Here is a 22,632-nt window from a genome sequence, read left to right on the forward strand (position 1 = left end):
CTAAACCCAGCCCCGGTCTGAAGTACTTGGAGTTAGGACTTAAGCATATAGATTTGGAGAGACACAGTTCAGTCCCTAACATTAGGCTTGCCTAAGATATGGAGACAAATTGCTCTTTTTCTTGGATTGAAAAAAAAAAGAAAGCCTGGTGGCTCAGGTGGTAAAGAATCTGCCTGCAGTTCAGGAGACCTGGGTCTGATCCCTGGGTCAGGAAGATCCCCTGGAGAGAGGGAATGGCAACCCACTCCAGTATTCTTGCCTGGAGAATCCCATGGATGGAGGAGCCTGGCGGGCTATAGTCCACAGGGTCACAAAGAGTTGGACACAACTTAGCAACTAACACACAACAGTTATTACTAAAAAATGCTAACCATCATCTCATAACAAAGGGATGCCACAAATCTTCAATTGTAAAGAGACACAATATCTGTGAAGTACAATAAAGCATGGTGTGCCTTTGACTTAAATATAAAATCACAGCCTACAAAAGCTTGTGGTCTGATGCCACCTCCTTCATGATGTCCTTGTTGGTGTCTCCAGTGGAACAGTACATCTTTTGCCAGTGAAATAAAAATAGGTGTTTGTGTGTCTTCGACTTGTTTTCAGGCACTTAAATCATGCCCTGCATTAGAACGACTTTCTGTGCTTGTTTCCCCTCTGTAGCTTAGAGCTTGTTGGTGGCCGAGGCCTGTGGCCTTCATGGTGCACCTTCACTGGCTCCCAGAGCTGTGTCTTGCACACGGTGATATCAGACACAACCAGCTGCAGGACCCATGGCTTCCTTCCTTCTTCCACAAGCCTGGGAAGCTAACATGGTTAACTGGAAGTTAGCACCCAAGCTAACACCGTTGTTTACTCACCCAGTAGAAGCTCCTCATAAATCAGGGTTGGGTCGGGTGAATGGAAATGGTCATTCATGCCTCCAAACCCAACTGTGCTGCCTAATAGACACTTAGAGCTGCCAAGAAAGAAAAGCTTTAAAAAAATGCAAAGGAAAAGTCTAATTTAACTTATTTGATGTGGTTTTAATTGGAAATTAGGACATGGGTTAAATTACTTGAGGGTCAGCTAGAAGGTCATTGATAAAGTGACGATAAGATGTCTACAATTCGATTTCAAGAAACTTAGTATAAATGTTAACTTGGCAAGATTGAGCCGGCGGGGAAGCATCAAAACTGAGCAAGCAGATCTCAGAGATCCAAGGGATAAGTTTTATCCCTTTAGCTGGATTCTCACATTATTGCACGGCTTAGTGCCCCTGCAGACTGTAACTGTGACATCTGTTCATCTTTAAGGAGCTAACCCTAATTAGATGGGCCAGTTTCTTCACTTGCAAATGTGGAGGTGAGGAGTGGGAAAAAACTAGAGATAGTCAGCCTAAACATTCTACATGCTTAAAGAAGACAAAAGGAAATAAAAGTTGCTGCCTGTTAACTTTACACTTAATACATGAGCCACCTCAGTCAAAGAAAATGAAAAGTAACTCTGATTCTACTACCCAGAGATAACCACTGTCACAGCTTATGTGTATTTTCTTCCAAAAATAAGATTCCTGTTTAAATAGCTACAGACACTTTAAATTTAAGAAAAATGGAATTGTAAAAATTATTGTTTTGTAATCCTCTCATAAAGATGTTGTGAACATCAGTTTATACCCATAATGACAGTATTAATCTTCAGTATGGATATATTGTATTTAATCAGTCTCTTGTGGTTGGGCAGCTAAGTTGTTTCCATTTTTCACTATTGTAAACAATTTGATGAATGTACTTACAACCAAATTTTTTCTTATGTCCAGATGGCCACATCTGGAACTTCACACCTATGATATTTCCTATGTTGTTATACATATCTTGGGGGAAATTCATACTCTTCTGTGAAGGTTTCATAATATGTAGGTAGTTACTCTCCTCTGTCTTGTAACACTGAGGGTATAGCTTTATTCAGTCCTTTTCCTGTGTGGTATGAGGGACCATATTCAGGGTAAGTTTCAGGAAAGCGGGCATTCAGTTTTCATAAGATAGTTTCAGGAAAGTGGGCATTCAGTTTTCATAAGATTGTAAAGCAGGTAGATAGTGGATTTATCTAAATGCATCCCACCATCTAGATTATCTATTGCCATGTGTTAGAGGATGGAGAAGGTTATCTTGAGACCCAAAAACCAGGCAGCCAGTGCCATATTATCAATGGATCAGTTTATTACCAGGTAACTCACAAGTTGGGGTCAGGCAGACAATGATCTGGAAGCATTTGCAATTGCACTCAGCACCGCCAAAGGACCACTGCAACAGTTTTATAGTAGTTCACCTAGAGAAACAAGAAGTGCATTCTGAAGTCAAGATTTATGAATGGGTAATTAGTCCATTCTAAGGGAGATCGATCCTGGGTGTTCATTGGAAGGACTGATGCTAAAGCTGAAACTGCAATACTTTGGCCACCTCATGCGACGAGTTGACTCACTGGAAAAGACTCTGATGCTGGGAAAGGTTGGGGGCGGGAGGAGAAGGGGACGACGGAGAATGAGATGGCTGGATGGCATCACCGACTCTGTGGACATGAGTTTGAGTGAACTCCGGGATTTGGTGATGGACAGGGAGGCCTGGCGTGCTGTGATTCATGGGGTCGCGCAGAGTCGGACATGACTGAGCGACTGAACTGAACTGAACTGAACTGAATTAGTCTTGAGCTTCCCTAGTGGCTCAGACTGTAAAGAATCCGCCTGCAATGCAGGATACCCAGGTTTGATCCCTGGGTTGGGAAGATCCCCTGGAGGTGGGCTGAAAATCCATTCACAGTATTCTTGCCTAGAGAATCCCATGGACAGAGGAGCCTGGTAGGCCACAGTCCATAGGTTGCAGAGTCAGATGTGACTAAAGCAACTTTAGCACAACTAGTCTTCTGGGTGCCAGGAACACGTCAGGGAAGGTCTTCATCATTGTTTGGGGACTAACAGAGCATAAAGGCCACCTGGTCCTAATAATTATTAAACAGTATTAACTGCAAAGCTCTTGGTGACAGAGAAGTGATTTACCACACAGTCCTGGGTAGGGCAGTGGAAGGACAGGAGGTACTGTACATGCTCAAGGTGGCACTGGTTGTGCTAACAACTATACAACACTCCAGAACATTAAATAATACCCAAAAATGCATTTCATTAATAACAAAAGCAAGTCCATTCTCACCTTGGAATACTGCCTCTGGACAAATTTGGGGACCATGCTTAATAGTTTGCAGAAAAAGCAAGGTAAAAGACCCATCTCTGAAAGGGAGCAGGGTAAACATCATGAGTTACAAACTGCCTGGCACAAAATAGTGCCTGAAATACTTGTTGCTGAATGAATTACTTCTGTCACCTTTTCCCAGGGTCTAGATCCAGATAGATGGCAGGAAGATAGGGCTTATTTAGAGTTGAAGATCTTCCCACATTTCTTCTTTGAGCCAGTCAAACGAAGTGAAAGGTAGATGGCTTTCTACCATAGACTTTAAGATGGAGAATCACAGGATGATAGTCACATTCTTTTAACCAGATACATAACTTATGGGAACTTTTGAACAAGTTAACACATTTAGGTGTGTAACAAGAGGCATCAGATGGATTCTGATTCACACATCCGGCCAGGCTGAGCCCATCCATGTCCCCTTGGCACTTGTGGAGCCCAGATTCCTTCGTATGGTAGACGCTCCAATAGCTATGAGACAAATCCTGACTGAGCCCACCGTCCTCATTTATTACAATGCGGCTACTAATATCAGTAGTTTTGAAGCTTAAATGGGACAAAGAATCAAGGTATTTGCCTATGTCGGAGATTTTAAAGCAAGAGCTCTCCTACGTAGGCTGCAAATTGGCAGCACTTTGAGTGTGCCATAAATCCTGGGTCCCACTCCGTACTGTGTTATGCTGTCATTAGTCGCTCAGTCGTTTCCAACTCTTTGCGTAGCCCGGCAGGCTGCTCTGTCCATGGGGTTTCCCAGCAAGAATACTGGAGTAGGCTGCTATGCCTTCCTCCAGGGGATCTTCCCAACCAAGGGATCGAACTCGGGTCTCCCGCATTGCAGGCGATTCTTTACTGTCTGAGCCACCAGGGAAGTGCTTTTAATCAGTCTGGCGTGCTGCCTGGGCACGGTGTTTAAAGCAAAAGAAACCAAAAAACCTCTCTACTGAGCAAGCAGGACTGGGGACCACCGGTGTGGAGACTGTGGAAAGGACCCTGGCTGATCGAAACCTCGCCTCCGTGTTCTCGCGAGACGTTCGCGCACCGGAAGTGCCCGGAAAGCGCGCGGCGGCGGCGGCTCGGGCAGGGAAAGCGGGAGGCGGAGGCCGCCTGGCCCGCGTTGGTTGAGGTGGGGCGCCTCCCTGGTACCGCCGCCGTTGGGGCTCTGCCGGAAGGGTCCGGGGCGGGAGCGGCGCCGGGCCCTGTCAGAGCGGCCCCGGGCGGGCCCCGGCCAGCCTCCGACTAGGGAAGTCGTTGCGGGGCCGTCCGCATGTTGCGTTTCCCGACCTGTTTCCCATCCTTCCGGGTGGTGGGAGAGAAGCAGTTGCCGCAGGAGATCATCTTCCTGGTCTGGTCACCCAAGCGGGATCTCATTGCTTTGGCCAACACCGCGGGCGAGGTGAGTGAGCCGGCGCGCAGCCACGAGGACGCCGAGCCCGGGCCACCTGTCTGCGCTGCCCCTCTCTGCAGTCCTGCTCCGTAGTCCAGGTGACTGTAAGGGACCGTACACAGGAAAGGTCTTTCGTCCACCCGTTTCCCGCATTCTGTGGCCGAAACTAGTTTTCACACAGCTTGTCACAATCACACAGTCCAGCATCCCGGACACTCTCATAGTTATTTGTTAAATGGGGCTTTTAAAGACTCATGTATCACTCATGAGTTGACATAGTAGTGGGGCCACGGATTCCGCCCTTCGTTTACTTACAATTCAGGCAGAAGGAAGGTGAGCTGTCAGACTCGAGCTGTGAATATGTGTGTCTGTAGCTGTCAGAGAGGATGTTTAAGAATCTTTATTCTGTGGTCCAACGTTCACAGTGTTGGTTGGTTAGCCACCTCCTATTAAAAACACCTTTAAATTGAAACAAAGAGTGATGCTTCACCTGATGGAATGTGCCTGATTCACTGATGCCTGATGGAATGTGCCTGAGTGTTGTCAGTCTTTCTGGTTCGCATTATATGACACTTCATCAAGTGTAACCCAGTTGTAACTTTCTGCTGAAAGTTTTTAACTACTTGGCAAGACATTTTGTAAGGAAACCTTCACTTTTGTGTCTTTACTCCTTTGGCCTTTTGGCAGGTGTCCTGATAGTTACTTGGTCAGGTGGGAGTTGTCTTCAGCCAGGCTTGGAAACTAGTTGGAAAAGGGAACTTAGCAGCCAGGGAAACATGGCAGCCTGAAAAGCTGTGTTGATTGTCATGGCTTTGTCGCCAGGGTATTGATGTCTGCTTTCTCAAAGCCCTCCATGAAATCTAGTCTCCCTTCGCATCCAGAGTGTTCTGGAATTCTGTCATGGCTCTGAGAGGAGTGCAGTTCCTTCAGCCACAACTGTAGGAGGGAAGGGGAAAAACAGGAACTTTAGTGTGACCAGATGAGTAGGTGTAATTGTGGGCACTTGTTGCTTCCATTTTCTTAGTGAAGAAGAAAGGGCACTCTTTAGGAGTGAGGATGGAGAAGAAAATATTGGAATTTTGAGGAGGGAAGAGAAGTTTGAAGAAGCCAACAAGGCAAGTGGACTAGTGCATCTAATAGGATTGTTCTTCAGTATTAAAAGGCACATGAGGTTAGTGGTTCTACAGTGAAACTAGTGAGCATGGTTGTGAGCCTCTTCTGTTCAGCTGCATGGGTGCAGGTGTGGTTGGGTTTAACCAGAGTTGTTGTGACAAAGGGTGACAAAAAGCAAGAGATGCAAGGGAGTCGAAGTTATGTACAAGAGAAGTGATTGTAATGATGAACTTTGGATTCTAACCTGATTAAGTAGGGAAGTGAGGTCATGTGTGGGGTGAGGGACAGAGAATCGATGGTAGACTCATTGGATTGTATGTCTTGGTGAGGTTGAAGAATTGAAGTTGGGTATTAGTAGGGATGAGCAGGAAAGATACAGACAGTGATGGAAAGTGGGAAGTTTGCAGCTGAAGTTTATGGCAGCATTTGTAGTTGTCCGTAATGACAGTGTACCAGACATGACCCTGGGAATGACTGAGGTGAGGTAGAAGCTGTGATCATTGAAGAAGAGGTAGTTGAGAACCAACCAGCCAGGACATTGTTGCTCTTGAAGTCACCAAAAATGATGATGAGTAGTGTTGGAAGGCGTGAATGAGCCAGTGCACGCATGTGTGCTAAGTCGCTTCAGTTGTGTCAGACTCTTTGCGACCGTATGGACTGTAGCCTGCCAGGCTCCTCTGTCTATGGGATTTTCCAGACAAGAATACTGTAGTGGGTTGCCATTTCCTTCTCTAGGGCATCTTCCCGACCCAGGGATCGTACCTGAGTCTTCTGCTTGGCAGGTAGATTCTTTACCGCTGAGCTGCCGGGAAGCTGTATTCCTTTCTAAAACATAAGTCTCTTGTTGACATAAAAGTTAGGAAAGTGTGTAGCGTACAGGGTTAAATTAGGCCTTGTTTCACCCATTTCTTTGAAAATACCTTAAGTTCATTCTGACACTCTTGTCTTTGAATTTCTTCTGATGGCTAAATATTATACTTGGTACAATTTAAAAAAATTTTTATAGTGGGGATTTAGATTTATTTTATTTTTGGAAGTGGATGTTTTTATTATCTGCCATTATATCTGTTTTGTCTTAGGTTTTACTTCATCGACTTGCTAGTTTTCATCGAGTTTGGAGTTTTCCACCAAATGAAAATACAGGAAAAGAAGTGACCTGTCTGGCTTGGAGACCAGATGGCAAACGTAATGACAGTATTGTAAAAACTATGTTTTTGTTTTTCAGAAAAAGTATTCTGTGAAGAGAACTTACTTACAGAAAGAATTTTTCTTACAGTGTACTAGAATTCAGTTTTGACCCCCTTCCTTCAATTTCCGTGTGATCTTACTCCTGTCGATGCCCTGTATGTCGTAGCTTACCGTGCTGCTGCTCTGAGGACTGAGCTCTCCTCTTCCATGTGTTCTTACAGTGACAGTCATTTGAGCTGCCGTACATATCCAGTCAGCACAGGAAAATGCTGCAAGTCATCTGTATCATTGGTGCTTAAAAAAAAAATTGTTTTTGTAAAATGATATGTATTCCTCCTTGTTGCCTCCTTTTTTCCCTAGATAAATATAAGTATGTAAAAACGCCCTGAAATCCTGTCACTCTACAAATAACAACTATTTTGCTCAATATTCATTTTGCTCAGTTCTTGTTTCTTCTACTGGAAAAAAAAATAAAAAAAGTATGTGTAAAATTAGAGAACTTTTGTAAGTAGTATTTTGAGATCTTTCTCTCTTTATCCAAAAACATCAGGATCTCAAAAATCATGAAAGTCAGTGTGTGTGAAAATGTATTTAAGTAGGTGATATTTTATCATTTTAAAATGTCTCCTGTTTTTGGACAGTAAAATAAGGCTTAGCTTGGTAATGATTATCTCAAGATTGCTTTAAATTGTTTTAAAGAAGAGGAGACTTGGATACATCTCGCAGAGTTGTATGTATTGGTATTCAGTGAAACACACAGTCTTCTGTCTAGACGTTCTTCAATTTTATATGTTAGGAAGACATTAAAGACTTCTGTAGAGAAATGATACTAAATCATTCAGCTACAGTGAAAGGAAGAAGACCCATTAGTATTTGATATCCCTGTTCAATAAGGGTTAGAAATTAAAAAGTGGAATAAAAAACCTTGCCAAGAACCAAGCAGATGGAATCGCTTTTTAACTTTCAGATGGGGACCAGTATGTCTTGGTGATACAGTATTATTGTTTCTATGTTGATGTCTGTTGTGTGTTTTCTGCTTGGCATCAAGCTTCCAGTTTAGAGGCTCTGATATGTCAGATGTTAAGAACAGTACACAAGACAGTAGTAAATTGCTCACAAAAGTTTGAGCATTTGAAGATAAGTGTAGATAACAGCATAACTGGATGCAAAGATACCTTGCAGTTTTTTACTTATTTAAAGGAAGGATTTAAGGGTTAAGTCATTTCTATGATTATGATATATTTAAAATAGTAAAATTGGGCAAGAAATGAAATACCCATTTTTCTCTTAGTATTACAGTGACTGATTCTGATTATTTCTTCTTGTTTTAGTTTTGGCCTTTGCTCTTGCTGATACCAAGAAAATCGTGTTGTGTGATGTAGAAAAACCTGAAAGCTTGCACTCTTTTTCTGTGGAGGCCCCCGTTTCTTGTATGCATTGGATGGAAGTGACTGTTGAGAGCAGGTAGAGTGATAAAGTAGTCCCAGTAGGATGTTCATGACATTTTCATTTTTTTAAAGTGGAAACTTAGGCGTATCTGAGTATTGAGTGTGTATTTGCTTTTAACCTTTTGTTTTAAACTTATCAAGATGAAATTTTTTTTAATGTTTGCTAGATTTCTTTCTCTTCTGGAAAAAAATCTGTTTTATTATTGGAGTAGTAATGCCTGAATGGCCAAGATTTTTCTTTTTGGTTATTTTTAAAAGTTTATATCAATGACTTATACGTTCAAGTAATATTAGTTAAGATTGCTGATTAGCAAATTAAGGTTCTGTTTTTCTTTTCACCATATATTTCATTCTGGAACTTTGTGTTTCTGTGTCTGAGTAAATATTCTTCGAATATGAAAAATGCTGAATTGAGCATTTTATTTTGATAGTGAATGAGTTCTTTTTGTTTTTGTGGTCCCTATAATTTCCTTATTTTGTGAAAATAGTTTTGCCTTAGTCTGTGAAATCAAGTACTCTGCCACGTTTGCAGTAAAGATAGCCTAAAGGGTCAGTAGGCTTAGTGAATACTGAACATAAAATTTTTTTTTTTTTTTGAGGAAATAAGATCATTTTCTTCCTGTTAGCTTTTCCATTCTAATTAAGTTTTAAGTTAATATCAAATTAATTTGTAAATCCTGATTATTAATTCACAAATTTCCTCAGGAGGGGCTTGTAAAAATATTAAATAATAAGGTCTAGCCTGGGGTTTAAAAGTCACTGTAGATAAAACAAGGATCAATCCATCATCAAATAATAAAGGTTGCAAGTGGTCATGTGAATCTATAGAGGAGCAGAGTATACCATGTAATTTCTGTTCCAGTCCAGTTATCTGCTAAGTGTATTCCTAACACACTTTCTGTTAAGAGTTCAGAAATGTTATATGGAGATTCCAGGGTCTTTCAGGACACCACTTTTCACTTTATTCATTTCCAACTGTATTTGGAGGTAGGATTGAAAAAAATGGGAGGATAAATAAAACTGTTTCAGAATACTTGGTGTCATCTTATATACACCTACTGGATTGTTACATCTCCAAATGCGTATAAGTCATAGAACCCATCATTACATTATAATAACTGCAGTGTTGTTTAAAATTGCTCTTGGTACTCCTGTGTTCAGTGTTGGTTTTTAGAGGAGAGTTAAGGAATCAAATTATCAGTCCATATCTGGTACTGCTACCAAATACATATGGATGCATTTCATATGCTGAGAAAATTGTTTATAAATATTTGTTCCTCTTAACATAAAGTGGGTAGGCTGATTTTTTTTCTTTCAGAAATAAAGTTCAAGACAAATGAAGAATTTCCAACTTTTCTGTTTCTTGTTTGTGATTGTTAAATGCCATACACAGTTTTACCACTGTAAAAGTCACTATGTTTATTTGGTAATGTGTCATATGTAAAATTGGGCCTTTAAAAAAGTAATATTTTTTAATGGAACAAGAAGTAGAATATTTGTTTTTATAATACTTATTTTTGTTTTATCTTATTTTCCCCTTTGTAGTGTTCTAACATCCTTTTATAATTCTGAGGATGAATCAAATCTTCTCTTACCTAAACTTCCTACATTGCCGAAAAAGTAAGTATCAGAGTTTAATCTCATTAGAATTAATCTTACAGGTTTCTTTCTTTTACTTTTAACATTGACAGTTTTCTCATGTGTTTTAAAAAAATGCATTTCTATTGAGAGTTTTTTACCCTAATCTGTTTCTTTTTTCTAGTTATAGCAACACCTCAAAAATATTTAGGTAAGGTATGCCTTTTTTGTTTTCAAGTAAGATAAATCTTTTATTATTTGAAGCGTATAGTTGAAAGATAACCCAATTTATTTTTATATTTTAGTGAAGAAAATTCTGATGAAATTATTAAGCTTTTGGGAGATGTCAGGTAAATCTTGCAGACATCTTAAATAACAAGTTTTATCTTCTTAAATTTGATACTTGAGGCAGTTTTTAGACCAGAGTTCCAAAGATATTTTCTTTGTCATTTTATTTCACTGCTGACAAATACCTCTGAACAATAAACAGATAATATATATTTTTCACTCATTTTTATTGTATGATATTTGTGTCAAGTTTAATATTATGGTATACTTTCATTTTAAAAAAGTAAAGAAGGATAGAAGTGCTTGAGTTTCTGAAATTTAAATTGAAATCTTCAGGTTCTGTAAGCCCACTTAATATGTTTAGCATCAGGGCCATGGTAAAAGTGATGGCACTTTATATTAACTGGAAAAGAGAGGATTTTGTTATTGAGGGTATATAAATACAATTGTTAAAATAATATATTCTTATTTTACTGTAAACTGAGGTCTTTTAGGCCGGGTGAGATTTATGTTGTTCTTCTGGGGAGGGGGGTGGAGAATAAGCCCGATACAATTGAACCTTGGTGAATCTGTTTAGAGGTTTAGTCTTCCTGCTAGGGAGCTTGAGTGTGCAGATGATGTGAGAGCAGCAGCAACTTGTCTCTTGGTGTAAGAACTCGTCCTCTTTGTTGTCCTCAGCTTGTTGCATTATTTTTAATTAGGCTTAATATTCTTGTCCTTGGAGGAAGCTCTGGTTTTATTGAGCTTTATGCTTATGGAATGTTCAAAATTGCTCGAGTCACTGGGGTAAGTTTTTCTTTAAGATTCTCTATTTTTGCCTTAGAATGTAACAGCTGACTGATTTATGGAAAAGAATAAAACGTTACTTTTTTTCCCAGTTTCATTTCTTGGATTTACTTGTCCTTAAATGTTAAGAGGATAATTTTCTTACTAAGATAAAATAGTGATATGATGTCTGTGAAGATCAGAGGTTCTTAGTGGAATTAGTCAAAAAATTTTTTCTTAACTAAAAGTTTACTATGGTGCACTTGGTTATGATTTAATGTTTTTCTAGCCTTGAGTTTAAGAGCTACCGTTTGTGGTTGGAATGTGATGAAAGTCATCAGACGCAATCTTAGGTGCAGTCTTGGTCTTCTCATACCTTTTTCTTATTCTTACAGTTCCCTAGAAGGATGGAAAATGTTGCAGGCTCTGTGGGCTATGTTAGTTCTCCAGCACTTGGGTGCATTGTTAGGGTCTGTGTCTGTGTCCTTGCAACTAAGTGGACACATGCCTTTATCTGCCACGTATGTGGCAGGAGTTACTGCTTTTTAGAGCTCTGAATTTTTGCCTCCTGTATTGTAAGCAGATGCAGTGTAGCAATAACACTAAATATAATGGGGATTTGACTGTTTTACAGATTGTTGGTACTTGTCTTGCATTATGTCTATCAAGTGATTTGAAATCATTGTCAGTGGTCACAGAAGTTTCTGCCAGTGGTGCTTCAGAAGTTTCATATTTTCAGGTGAGTATTTGAACCTAACAGAGAGTAAATATATGTTTTTAAAGGTTTGATTTTTATTATCTATATCACTGGATTCTAATGGCCATTAAAACAAAGCAAAAAATTGACTTGGAGCTTCTAAATCTTAGAGTGTTACTGGTGAATACCTTATTATTCCAATTGCTCAGCATAATTTTCATCAAAACAGTGTTTTGATGGTCTATTAATGACCAATATTAACTTGTTGCTATGCCAGTTCATGTTTGTAACAAGTATTTTCTTGGGATTTTGACCCTAATAATAATAAAAGCTAATATTTATTATTTAATATGTGCCCAGTACTGAGTAATTCAGTATAATTTTATGTAACCTAATAGGTAGGTACTATTATTATCCCCATTTTGTAGTTGAGTAAATGGCACACAGAGAGACTGTAACTTGCTTGGTAAGGACTCGAAAGTGATGCTAGGCAGTCTGGCTCCAGAGCCGGGGCTCTTAACTAACACATTGCCTCTTGTGTGAGATGCCTAGTCAGTGCTGGGGAAAACCTTTTCATTGTGTGCAGTTTGTATCATAGACTGGAAACTGGGCTCCTACAGAGTATTTAGATTGGAGCTTTGCCTTCTGGAAAATCTTCCCTGAAATTTCATCTCAAATAACCCAGCCACTTAATCTTAGTATGTGTGAACTTTCAAACAAAAGTAGGAGGAAAAGATGCAGGATGTGACGCAAATGAGGCCTTATAGTTTCATTGTATTCACATCAGCAGAGAGCTCCTGACTTCCTGCTGTTTGCCGGAGCAGTTGTTCATGGTTGCTCTCCATCTTACGGTTCTGTGAAAATACTATTTCCCGAATTGTGTTTGGTGTTACAGTAAAATAATTCACTCTTTATGTGGAATTTGTAACGGATGTTTTTAATAACAACTTTATTGTGATAATTTGTGTACCTCTGTAATAGATAGTTAACTTGTATTTATCAGTAGCTATAATTCCTTAAAAAATTTTTAGATGTTATTTGTGATCATTTTAAAAGTCCCTCATAATAGTGGTATAAATTAGATTATTACATTTATTCTAACTAAGTAGAGAGGATTGCTAACTTAGAGGGGGTAATCTGTACATAGTTAGATGCTACAGATGAGAGAATCCTAAAATTATTTTCTGTTATTTTCTGATTTGTTATACTGAAAAGGAGCAAAATTCTGAGGTAGTCTTTCTGATACATAGTAAGAGTAGTAAATATATATCTGTTTGTGACTCACTTAAGTATTTTGATTTGACAGCTTGAAACCAATCTATTGTACTCTTTCTTACCTGAAGTAACTCGAATGGCCAGGAAGTTTACTCACATTTCAGCTCTTTTACAGGTATTTATTTATAGCTTGTTTTGTGTGACTGTTTACTATAAGTTTCTAATGTTGTGTAAACAAAAAACTTGAAAATCTTACTTTTTAAAGCCAGCTATACATGGCAGCGGTGTCTAGTCTGATAGATAAGCTTATAATGTCCACTGAAACAAGAAAAAGGAATTTAATTGAAAATCTATTCCACCCATCCCTATATATCCAAAAGAAAAGAAAAAAGTAATTTAAATCTTTTTAAACATTTTCATAAATAAAATATTTTGGAATTTTAAAAGTTTCTTTGCAAATCAAGTATTATGGAAAATAGTCATTCTAACAGCTTTTGAATATAATAAATGTAGCCCAAATTAGCCGGTGATTGTGTTTTAGTTAGTTGACTGTTTGGGTCAGGCCAGCTGAAGGTTCTGTTGTTCTGGGCTAGGTTCATCTCTTCAGGCTGGTCTGGGTCATACAGCAGTGGTCAGCTGGCTGGTTCGAGTATCTCTTAGCCATGATGGCTTTATCTGAGCTCCACACTCCCCATTTCCCAACAGGCTAGATCAGGCTTGTTGGGTAAGTGTTGTCGACAGCGGGAATGTCAGGAGTGTGAGTGGAAGCTTGCAAAGCCTTCTGGAGCCTTGGACTCAGTGACACGTGTGCTGCTGTGTCACACTGAGATGCACAGCCAGCCCAAATCGACAGACTGGAGAAACTGACTCTACATCTGGATAGAGGCGCTGCAGAGAACCGTGACCTTCTCTCTTTAGTCTGCCACAGTCACTAATGTACTTCGTGTCAAAGATTTCTGGAGATCAGTATCTTTTTAAAAGGATACTGTTTGAAGATTGAATAGTTGACCAATCAGCATTTTGACAGTGAATGTACATAAAACACATCATACATGTAAATAGTTGAAAAATATCTATTTTACCAGATAAAAACTTAATTTGAGAATGTTTGATAGTTAAATGATTATCAGGTGTTAGCCATGGTCTCTTCTTTCTCAGGCTTAACTGAGTTAAAAGTGGTTTACAGTAAATCCTGGATTTCTTTGAGACAGTTGGCAGTAAGAAGCATGTATTATTTAGTTAGCATATTGACTTGTGTTTTTTGCTACTTTAATATTTTTTCTTTTTGCTAATAGTATATAAATTTGTCACTGACATGTATGTGTGAAGCCTGGGAAGAAATACTGATGCAGATGGATTCTCGTCTTACCAAGTTTGTGCAGGTAATGTAACTGGAGTTTCCCATGGAAGGTGTTAAAGAGTGTATGATGTCCTTACTGCGTTCATGAGGGACATGAGAAAAATCGGTCTGATTTGTTCAAGGCTCAGATCATGATTTCTTTGAGATGGCTTCATCTAATCTCAGACTCTTGTCTCAGAGAGGGATAATGCCAGTCCTTCCCATTGGAAAAACGTAGGTGGGGACAGGATTGTGAAGTGGAGCTGATAAGATGTGGGGATTAAGGACAGGTGTTGGACGAGCTGACTGGCTGTTTTCTTATAACTGCTATTCAGATATTCAGTTTAAATATGGATTTGAGAGAAAGCTAAAGGTAAGAAAGGGAGTCATCATATTCCTGTATTTTGAATAATACTTATTTAAAAAACACCTATCATGAGTTTATCCATCTTTCTCTAGGAAAAGAACACAACCACATCAGTGCAAGACGAATTCATGGACTTGTTGTTGTGGGGGAAAGCAAGGTAATAAACTTACATTAGATACTCTTGCTTTACCTTCTCTTTTTAAAGTAATTTATTTCAAAAGAATTCATATTCATTGTAAAAAAAATAGAAAATTCTGATGCACAAAAAACAAAGAATAGTATGTGTCTTTCTAGGCTTTTTTATTCACACATTTATTTTCTATGTAAATTAATCATTTTATGTGTATGTACTATGTGTACATATATCTGTACTTTTTAAATGTATAGAAAATTAAAAATCTTTATGTAGCTAAATCACTCTTTTCTTTTATCGTATTTGCCTCAGCATTATTCTTAAAAAGATTTTCCCATATTAAGCAGTCAGAGATCTTTATTTTCATCCAGAGATTTTTTTTTTTTGTGGTTTATGATTTTATTCCATTTACATGTTCCAGATATGATTTATTTAGTTGTATGCTATGAAAGACACAGCAACTTACTTTTTTCTAAGTGTGTAGATAATTGCCCAGTGTAGCTTATTGAGTAGTACGTCTTCTCCTTACTGTTGTGAAATACCATTTTAGTGTATAGCACATTCTCATGTCTATTTCAGTCTGTGTGTGGACTTTAATGTTTCCTGTTTTTGTCTGTTTCTCTGCTTACCACAGAGTCTTAATTTTTGCTGGGCTATTTCTTTTTGTTTAAAATCTTGTTTAAATTTGTACTTTGAAATTAAATGTTTTAAGTGATGCATTCAGATTTTAAATAGAGAAGACTAAAAATACTTTCTTTTTCATTCTAGTGCTGAACTTCAGACCCTCTTAATGAACCAGTTAACAGTAAAGGTGTGGTTATCTTTGTACTCTAATGACTATGAACATAGCCTTATTATTTTTTAGAATGGCATATAGTATCTTACTTGTATGCTAAATGTTATATTTTTTTTCTCTTAATCAGGGCTTAAAGAAGCTTGGCCAGTCTATAGAGTCATCATATTCCAGTATACAAAAATTGGTTATAAGTCACTTACAGAGGTATGAAGATGATGTAGAATCTTTTGGTGTTGCACTGCACGTACTTCGCATTGGTTTTCTTTCTCCAGCCTTCTTTTCCTTATCTAGCATTCTCTGTTTGAGCGTCTTCTAGCTGAAATTTTTGCTGTAGCATTTGAGGGAAATCTTGGAGTGCCCAAGATTTAAAGAATTGATAATAGTGACTCTGCTCTATGAAATAACTTTCCAACATCTTTTCACCACCATAGGCCCTATCTGGGCTTTTTTCTCACCCAGACAACCATGAGTTATGTCTTGAATAGGGCATATACCCTTTTTTGAGCGGTGAAATTAAGTATGTTTGTTTATCATTTTATATGTTATGTAAAAACATGTTACATATTTTTGCTTTTAAGTTCTTGGCAAGGTGTGGGTTATGATTATCCTCATTTTACATAAGAAACTGAAGTTCAGAAAGGGCATATGGCTGCCCCAAAGTTATTACGTGTCAGAGCCAAGACTGTTCCAGATCCTCAAATCTCATGCCATTTTTAAACACCGCTACCTCAGTGAGGCAGCTTGCAGGTTGATGTTTAGTGTTTGACTTAGATTTTGATAGATTTCTTTATGCTGAGACCCCTGGCCCTCACCTCCCTCTTTGAGCACTGTAGGGCTGTCTGGCCCGGTCTCCTCCAGTCCACACTGTGTCCCTCAGATGTGTTCTCCACCGTGGATCTATCATGTTACTCTTATTAAAAGCTTCCAATGCCTTCTCGTTTCTTAGGACCCATGTCTTTGGTGGCCTTCTCAGACTTAACATTTTTGTCCCCTACCCGGGGCTTTTGTGCGTCTCTTCTGCTTTTTGGAGCGCTCCCACTCTGTTCTTCACTTGCATTTTCCAGCTGTCAGCTCAGATGTTCAGAGAATCCTTGTCTAATTCCCAGACTAGTTCAGGTTCTTCTCTTTCACTGTTTAGTTCAGTCCAGTCGCTCAGTCGTGTCCGACTCACCGCGACCCCATGAATCACAGCACGCCAGGCCTCCCTATCCATCTCCAACTCCCGGAGTTCACTCAAACTCATGTCCACAGAGTTGGTGATGCCATCCAGCCATCTCATTCTCCGTCGTCCCCTTCTCCTCCCGCCCCCAACCTTTCCCAGCATCAGAGTCTTTTCCAGTGAGTCAACTCGTCGCATGAGGTGGCCAAAGTATTGCAGTTTCAGCTTTAGCATCAGTCCTTCCAACCTGGTGTGTTTTCCTCTAGGGCATTTATGTAGTTGAAATGGTATACTGTCTGATTATGTGGTTATGACTCTCCCCCATTAGACTATCAGTGTTATAAGGACTCTTTCATTTCGTTTACCATGAAGTCCCCATAGTGCCTGACCTGAAGTTAGAGCTTAATAAATATTTGCTCAGTGGTAAATACATAGCTGTTAGGTGAACAAGATGACCATTTGACTGTCTTAACAGTGCCAGGACCAACTGTGGAACATAATTTGATCTTATAAAGTTTAATCATGTGGCCAATTCATCTCACTAGTCATGACAACCAAATGATTCTGCTACAGTTTTTTGAAATAATTTTGAGAGCTAATAGTCTCATACGGAGAAGGCAATGGCAAGCCACTCCAGTACTCTTGCCTAGAAAATCCCATGGATGGAGGAGCCTGGTGGGCTGCAGTCTGTGGGGTCGCTAAGGGTCGGACACGACTGAGCGACTTCACTTTCACTTTTTACTTTCACACATTGGAGAAGGAAATGGCAACCCACTCCAGTGTTCTTGCCTGGAGAATCCCAGGGACGGGGGAGCCTGGTGGTCTTCCGTCTGTGGGGTCACACAGAGTCGGACACGACTGAAGTGACTTAGCAGCAGTAGCAGTCTCTCATAGAAAGAAAATTAAAGTTACTTTCAGTTTTTATTTTTGAAAACTTGGAAATATTCAAGCAAGATAGTAGGTGCCTACCACCCTGATGATGGTGATGATACTAATTTATTTCTGCTCTGTTTTTGATAGTGGCTCAGAGTCTTTATTATACCATTTGAGTGAACTGAAAGGAATGGCTTCATGGAAGCAAAAATATGAACCTCTTGGACTAGATGCTGCAGGAATTGAAGGTAGTAATTTAATTTCTCAATAGAATGCTTTAAACTCACTTTACTTACCTGACAAATGATATTTATTTATTTACTTCTTTTCAGATGCTATTACTGCAGTAGGTTCTTTCATACTCAAGGCAAATGAACTTCTTCAGTAAGTACTGGGGATACTTGAATATTGAAATCATTGACTTGAGAATATTTCACTTTTTGTCGTTGAGAACCTAGCAAATTGTTGTGATTTTCTTAAAATGAGATTTTAAGTTCTTATGAAAATTGCATGTTTATAGGATTAAAACAAACCAATAGCACAATGATTTAAAAATTCACATGATATTTTCCTGTCTCACCTGTCCTCACCTCAGAGGACGTCCTCTCTTTAGAGGGAATCCTTTAAACTCTTGTGTCTGTTTCTGGTTTTAGTGCTATAGGTTATTTCCATGTTTCTAAATTGTATGACCGTACTGCATTTCTTTTATTTATAAGTTTTTTGAAATTGTTCCTCTCTTTGTTTGTTTTTTCTAGACTCTTATTTGCTTTCTTTTTTCCTTGCTCTGTCTCTCTTTACCACCTTTTTAGGTTTTCTCCCTGCCTCAAGGGTAGCATCACATCCCTGGAACGCCCCTCTGTCCCTGGTGCCTCCTCTGTTAGCCTCCCACCTCACAGCACCCGCCCCACCACCACCCCTGCACCAGTCTGTCCATTGCTTCCAGCTCTTGTGCCAGCTGCCACCCAGGCATTTTCTTCACTGCTTTCCTGGGTTAGATCCTTACTTTCAGGATCTCCTCTGTTTCTTGGTTCACTTAATCACTTTGTGGAAAATGTCCTCCAATAACTCAGAAAACAGATGTGTAGGGTAAGCTTTCTGTGGCCTTTTGTGTCTTTTCTCCTCTTTCCACACTTAATTGACGGTTTTGACTGAGTATAGATTATGAAGGGAGATTTATTTTCTCCGAGATCTTTGAAAGCATTGTTGTATTCTGGCCTGTTTGTTGCTGATGGAAGGTCTGGTGCTTCTGATTCTCATTCCTTTGTATGCTTTTTTTCTTATCTTGAAAACTATGCTTTATCCTTGATACGTTGAAATTTCACAGTAGTATTTTAAATGTGGATCTTTCCATTCATTGTACTGTTAATAAGAAAATGCTATTTTTAACCTGAATTCTGTTATTTTGATAATTTCCTCTTCTTCCCCACTTTTTAAAACTAGATTTTTGTTCTAGAAATCTAGTTGGTCATATTAGACTTCGTGGATTGACCCTCTATGTCTTTTATTTTTATTCACATTTTTAAAATAGCTTTGTCTTTACTGTTTCTTGTGAAATTTTCTTGACTTGATTATCCAGCACTATCATTCATCATATACATTTATTGTGCATTTTTAACTGTGTTTTAAACATTATTCTAGATGCTGAGAATATAGTAGTGAACAAAACTGATAAAAATCTTACCTTCATAGATACTGTATTCTAATGTGATGAGACAGATAATAAAGAAATGAATAATTAAAATCTGTAGCAGGTCAGATAGTGGTTTGTAGTGGTGGGAAAAACCATGTAGGGAAGAAGGACCTAGGGTATGCTGGGGGTAGAGGTGCAGTTTTTTGGTCAGGGAGGGCCTTGAGGGTGGAAGGAGTGAGCCTTGCTGATATTTGGGGGCAAAGGGGACAGCAAGTATAAAGGCCTTGAGTTTGGAGCATGCCTGACATACTTGAGGGAAACCTCCAGGAGCCACTAAGTTAGTGAACTTAACACTGTGAGCAATAGGATGAGTTGAAAGGGGACATGGAGGATGGGTCAAGTTGTGTAGAGCCTGTAGGCCGTTGTAAGGACTTTGGCTTTTACGCTGGACATAATAAAGAATAATATAATAAGCTCTTAGGGAATTACAGGCAGTGGGGGAACAGGATATGACTTAGGGTCTTTTTGATCCCTCTTGTTATTTACTTAGTGTTGAGAATAGATTATATGAGGGTGAGGACAGAAGCCAAGAGAGAAATGGTGGTCAGAATCTGAAATGGTCAAAACCTGAATATATTTTGAAAGTAGAAATAAGTGGGTTAGTGACAGTGAAAGACGGGAGAACTAGTAGAGTAAGTCTTGGTGGTACGACTGTTGGGATACTGGCAAGAAGTCACTGGAAAGATAGCTGGTGGTTGTGGTTGAGCAGGATGCTTGAAATTGAGATTTAGAAGGCTCAGGTTGGTAAAGAGGGTCTAGGGTGTGAACTTTGGAATAAGAACCCAGGTGGAATGGAGAATGAGGTCATTGACCTGAGCCATGCTGTTGCAGGTTTTATTATGGCAGTCCTGTCTTTTAATTACTAAGTGTTTTCTTATTTGTTTACTTATTTTTCAAAGCGGTGCTCTTGCTCTGTAGATACGACATTTCATGGCTCTCTGAGGACATTAATTAGATTTTTTAAAGTCTTTGCTGCTTCTTGAATTATCTCCTGTTTATATGTCACTTTGCTATTTGTTTTGGTCTCTTGTTGCAAGCTTTCCTCAAAAACCTGATGCCTGATTGTTTACTCACATTTATTCCTGAGGCAGTTTAAAGTTGCTTGGAATTGCTGGGTGCATGGTAGACCAAAGCCAGCACAAGTGCCAGAGCATGTGGGGGGGCCTGTGCTGTGACCCTCTGTTTCAGTTTGTCCTCCTTTATCCAGCCCCAGACGCCATCCTGATGTCTTTTTTTTTTTAATGTATTTATTTTAATTGGAGGCTAATTACTTTACAATATTGTATTGGCTTTGTCATACATTGACATGAATCTGCCCCAGGTGTACATGTGTTCCCCATCCTGAATCCCCCTCCCACCTCCCTCCCTATCCCATCCCTCTGGGTCATCCCAGTGCACCAGCTCCAAGCATCCTGTATCATGCATCAAACCTGGACTGGCGATTCGTTTCAGATATGATAATATAAATGTTTCAATTCCGTTCTCCCAAGTCATCCCACCCTTGCCCTCTCCCAAAGAGTCCAAAAGACTGTTCTATACATCTGTGTTTCTTTTGCTGTCTCGACGCATTAGTATACATCCTGATGTCTTCTGTTGAACTTGATGTTTCTAAGGACTGAGTGTCCCCAGGGTTCTGCTGGGTGGATGACTCCTTGCTGCTCTCTCTCTGAAGTGCCTCACCTGTGGCCACTGCTGGTGAGCTTCACCAGTCTTCTGTCTGCTTTTGACGTTTGTGAAACTTAAAAAAAACTTCTTTTTTTCTATCATCCTCTTTTTGTATGTGAGTTTATAACACATACACCCCTCCCCACTGTCATTTTAATGGAGTTTAGAATATAGATGTGTGTGCTCAAAGAACAGAGCAGGAGGGAAATGACATTCCTTTTCCTGAATGTTGAATAATTTTTTGGTTCTGCATATTTGCAGAGAGTAAACATAAAATACTAAGTTTTCTCTGATCATGTTTTAATATGAATGAAAGGTTGTTGATTTAATTTCTTGCTCCTTGGAGATAAGTGAAATATAGCATTATTTTAGGTGATAATGGAGAAACTGAGACAGTGAGAATTTTAACATTAGCCTATAACAGATCAGTGGTTGCCTGAGGTTGGGGTGAACTGAGAAAGACAGGAATTTTTTTTTTTTCCCCCATTTTTGCTGCAAGAGAGTTTTGATCGTGTTGCTTGGTAACTCAAGAGATGTCACAGTTTTTTATGTCACGTGTTGTACTGTGTACAGAAAGGTTAATGATACTGACCTACTTCTCCAGTAGTATTATGAGACTTAATGCTTAGAAGGGACTTTGAGATTTAGGGGTAAAAAGGGCACATATTATTTGCTTAGAGTAATTATCTTACAGATGTGAGTTTAAAGAGCTTTTAAAAAAATGATATCCATTTCTATATTCAGAAACAGTTTCATCAAAGTGTAGATGATTTCCACTTGTAACACTTAGTCTTCAGGGTACATTTGTGTAAAGCCCAAGGAAATTCGATTTTTGAGATCTGTTACTGTAAGGATAAAAATATCAACTTCCATAAGTAATGTCTTATTGATATTAGAGGTAATGGTAGTGACAGTATAAATTTATAATAATGATTTTCTGTTATGGTTGATATTTTTTCTTCTTACTGATCAGTGATATTTTTTAAAAACTGAGAATAGTGCTGAAAACTGTTTTCGTTTTTTTTTTATTTCTTTTGGTTCCAAAGTTAGAAAAGGATTTCATGCTTTATTGAATGCTTGGAGAGACTATTACAGTTTGTGGCAAGGCTGTTATAACCAGTTAGAATCTGAGTTATTTGCTTTATTTTTGAAAAGAATCAGGATTTGCTCTTTTGAGATTTTATTTTTAGCTATGTGTTTGATTTGTTAAATCTGTTCTAAAGCTTTAAATGTCATCCAGATAGGCTATACTAGAACAGTAAGGATTATTATATTCCATAGTAATTGAACAATGATATATGAACCTCATGTAATAATTTCATTTCTGATTTATTTTTATCTTTTAGAGTTATAGATAGCAGTATGAAAAACTTCAAAGCATTTTTTCGGTGGCTGTATGTGGGTAAGTTAGTTGAATGAAGCATTCTTGTATTTTTAACACTTTTGAAGAAAAAAATGTGGGAATATCAATTTGGAATATTGTTACACTAGTGAAATTTTAAATACTTGTCAATGTAGAGAGAATAGCTTAAATGACCCCACTCCTACACTTCACTCAGTTTCAGCAGTTTTCAACACATGGCCAATCATATTTCTTCTTTACACCCTCTCATCCCCGCCCCCACAGATACAACTTCTAACATTGATTGTCTCTATCACTTACTGATAACTGACCTTTTTTTACTCTGTAATGTCTCCCTAGGTTCAAATAGCATT

The 22,632-nt window shown here is 38.8% G+C and overlaps 1 protein-coding gene across 1 annotated transcript in view; it reads left to right on the top strand.

Moving 5' to 3' along the window:
- The first annotated feature begins 4,263 nt into the window (after positions 1-4,263).
- ANAPC4 (anaphase promoting complex subunit 4) overlaps positions 4,264-22,632 on the top strand; it is a 34,684-nt gene continuing 16,315 nt past the window's right edge. Inside the window, exons 1-16 of the mRNA XM_055434669.2 lie at positions 4,264-4,611; positions 6,795-6,900; positions 8,235-8,367; positions 9,897-9,971; positions 10,114-10,140; positions 10,235-10,279; positions 10,919-11,003; positions 11,617-11,721; positions 12,986-13,069; positions 14,190-14,276; positions 14,693-14,757; positions 15,502-15,544; positions 15,657-15,733; positions 17,709-17,809; positions 17,894-17,945; positions 22,263-22,318. Coding sequence (XP_055290644.2) covers positions 4,483-4,611; positions 6,795-6,900; positions 8,235-8,367; positions 9,897-9,971; positions 10,114-10,140; positions 10,235-10,279; positions 10,919-11,003; positions 11,617-11,721; positions 12,986-13,069; positions 14,190-14,276; positions 14,693-14,757; positions 15,502-15,544; positions 15,657-15,733; positions 17,709-17,809; positions 17,894-17,945; positions 22,263-22,318 — 1,270 coding nt within the window. The 5' untranslated portion in view covers positions 4,264-4,482. The remainder of the gene's footprint in view (positions 4,612-6,794; positions 6,901-8,234; positions 8,368-9,896; positions 9,972-10,113; positions 10,141-10,234; positions 10,280-10,918; positions 11,004-11,616; positions 11,722-12,985; positions 13,070-14,189; positions 14,277-14,692; positions 14,758-15,501; positions 15,545-15,656; positions 15,734-17,708; positions 17,810-17,893; positions 17,946-22,262; positions 22,319-22,632) is intronic.

The sequence above is a fragment of the Moschus berezovskii genome, chromosome 5 (assembly GCF_049115385.1).
Source record: "Moschus berezovskii isolate FMDL1 chromosome 5, NW_MosBer_1.0, whole genome shotgun sequence".
Taxonomy (NCBI): Eukaryota; Metazoa; Chordata; class Mammalia; order Artiodactyla; family Moschidae; genus Moschus; species Moschus berezovskii.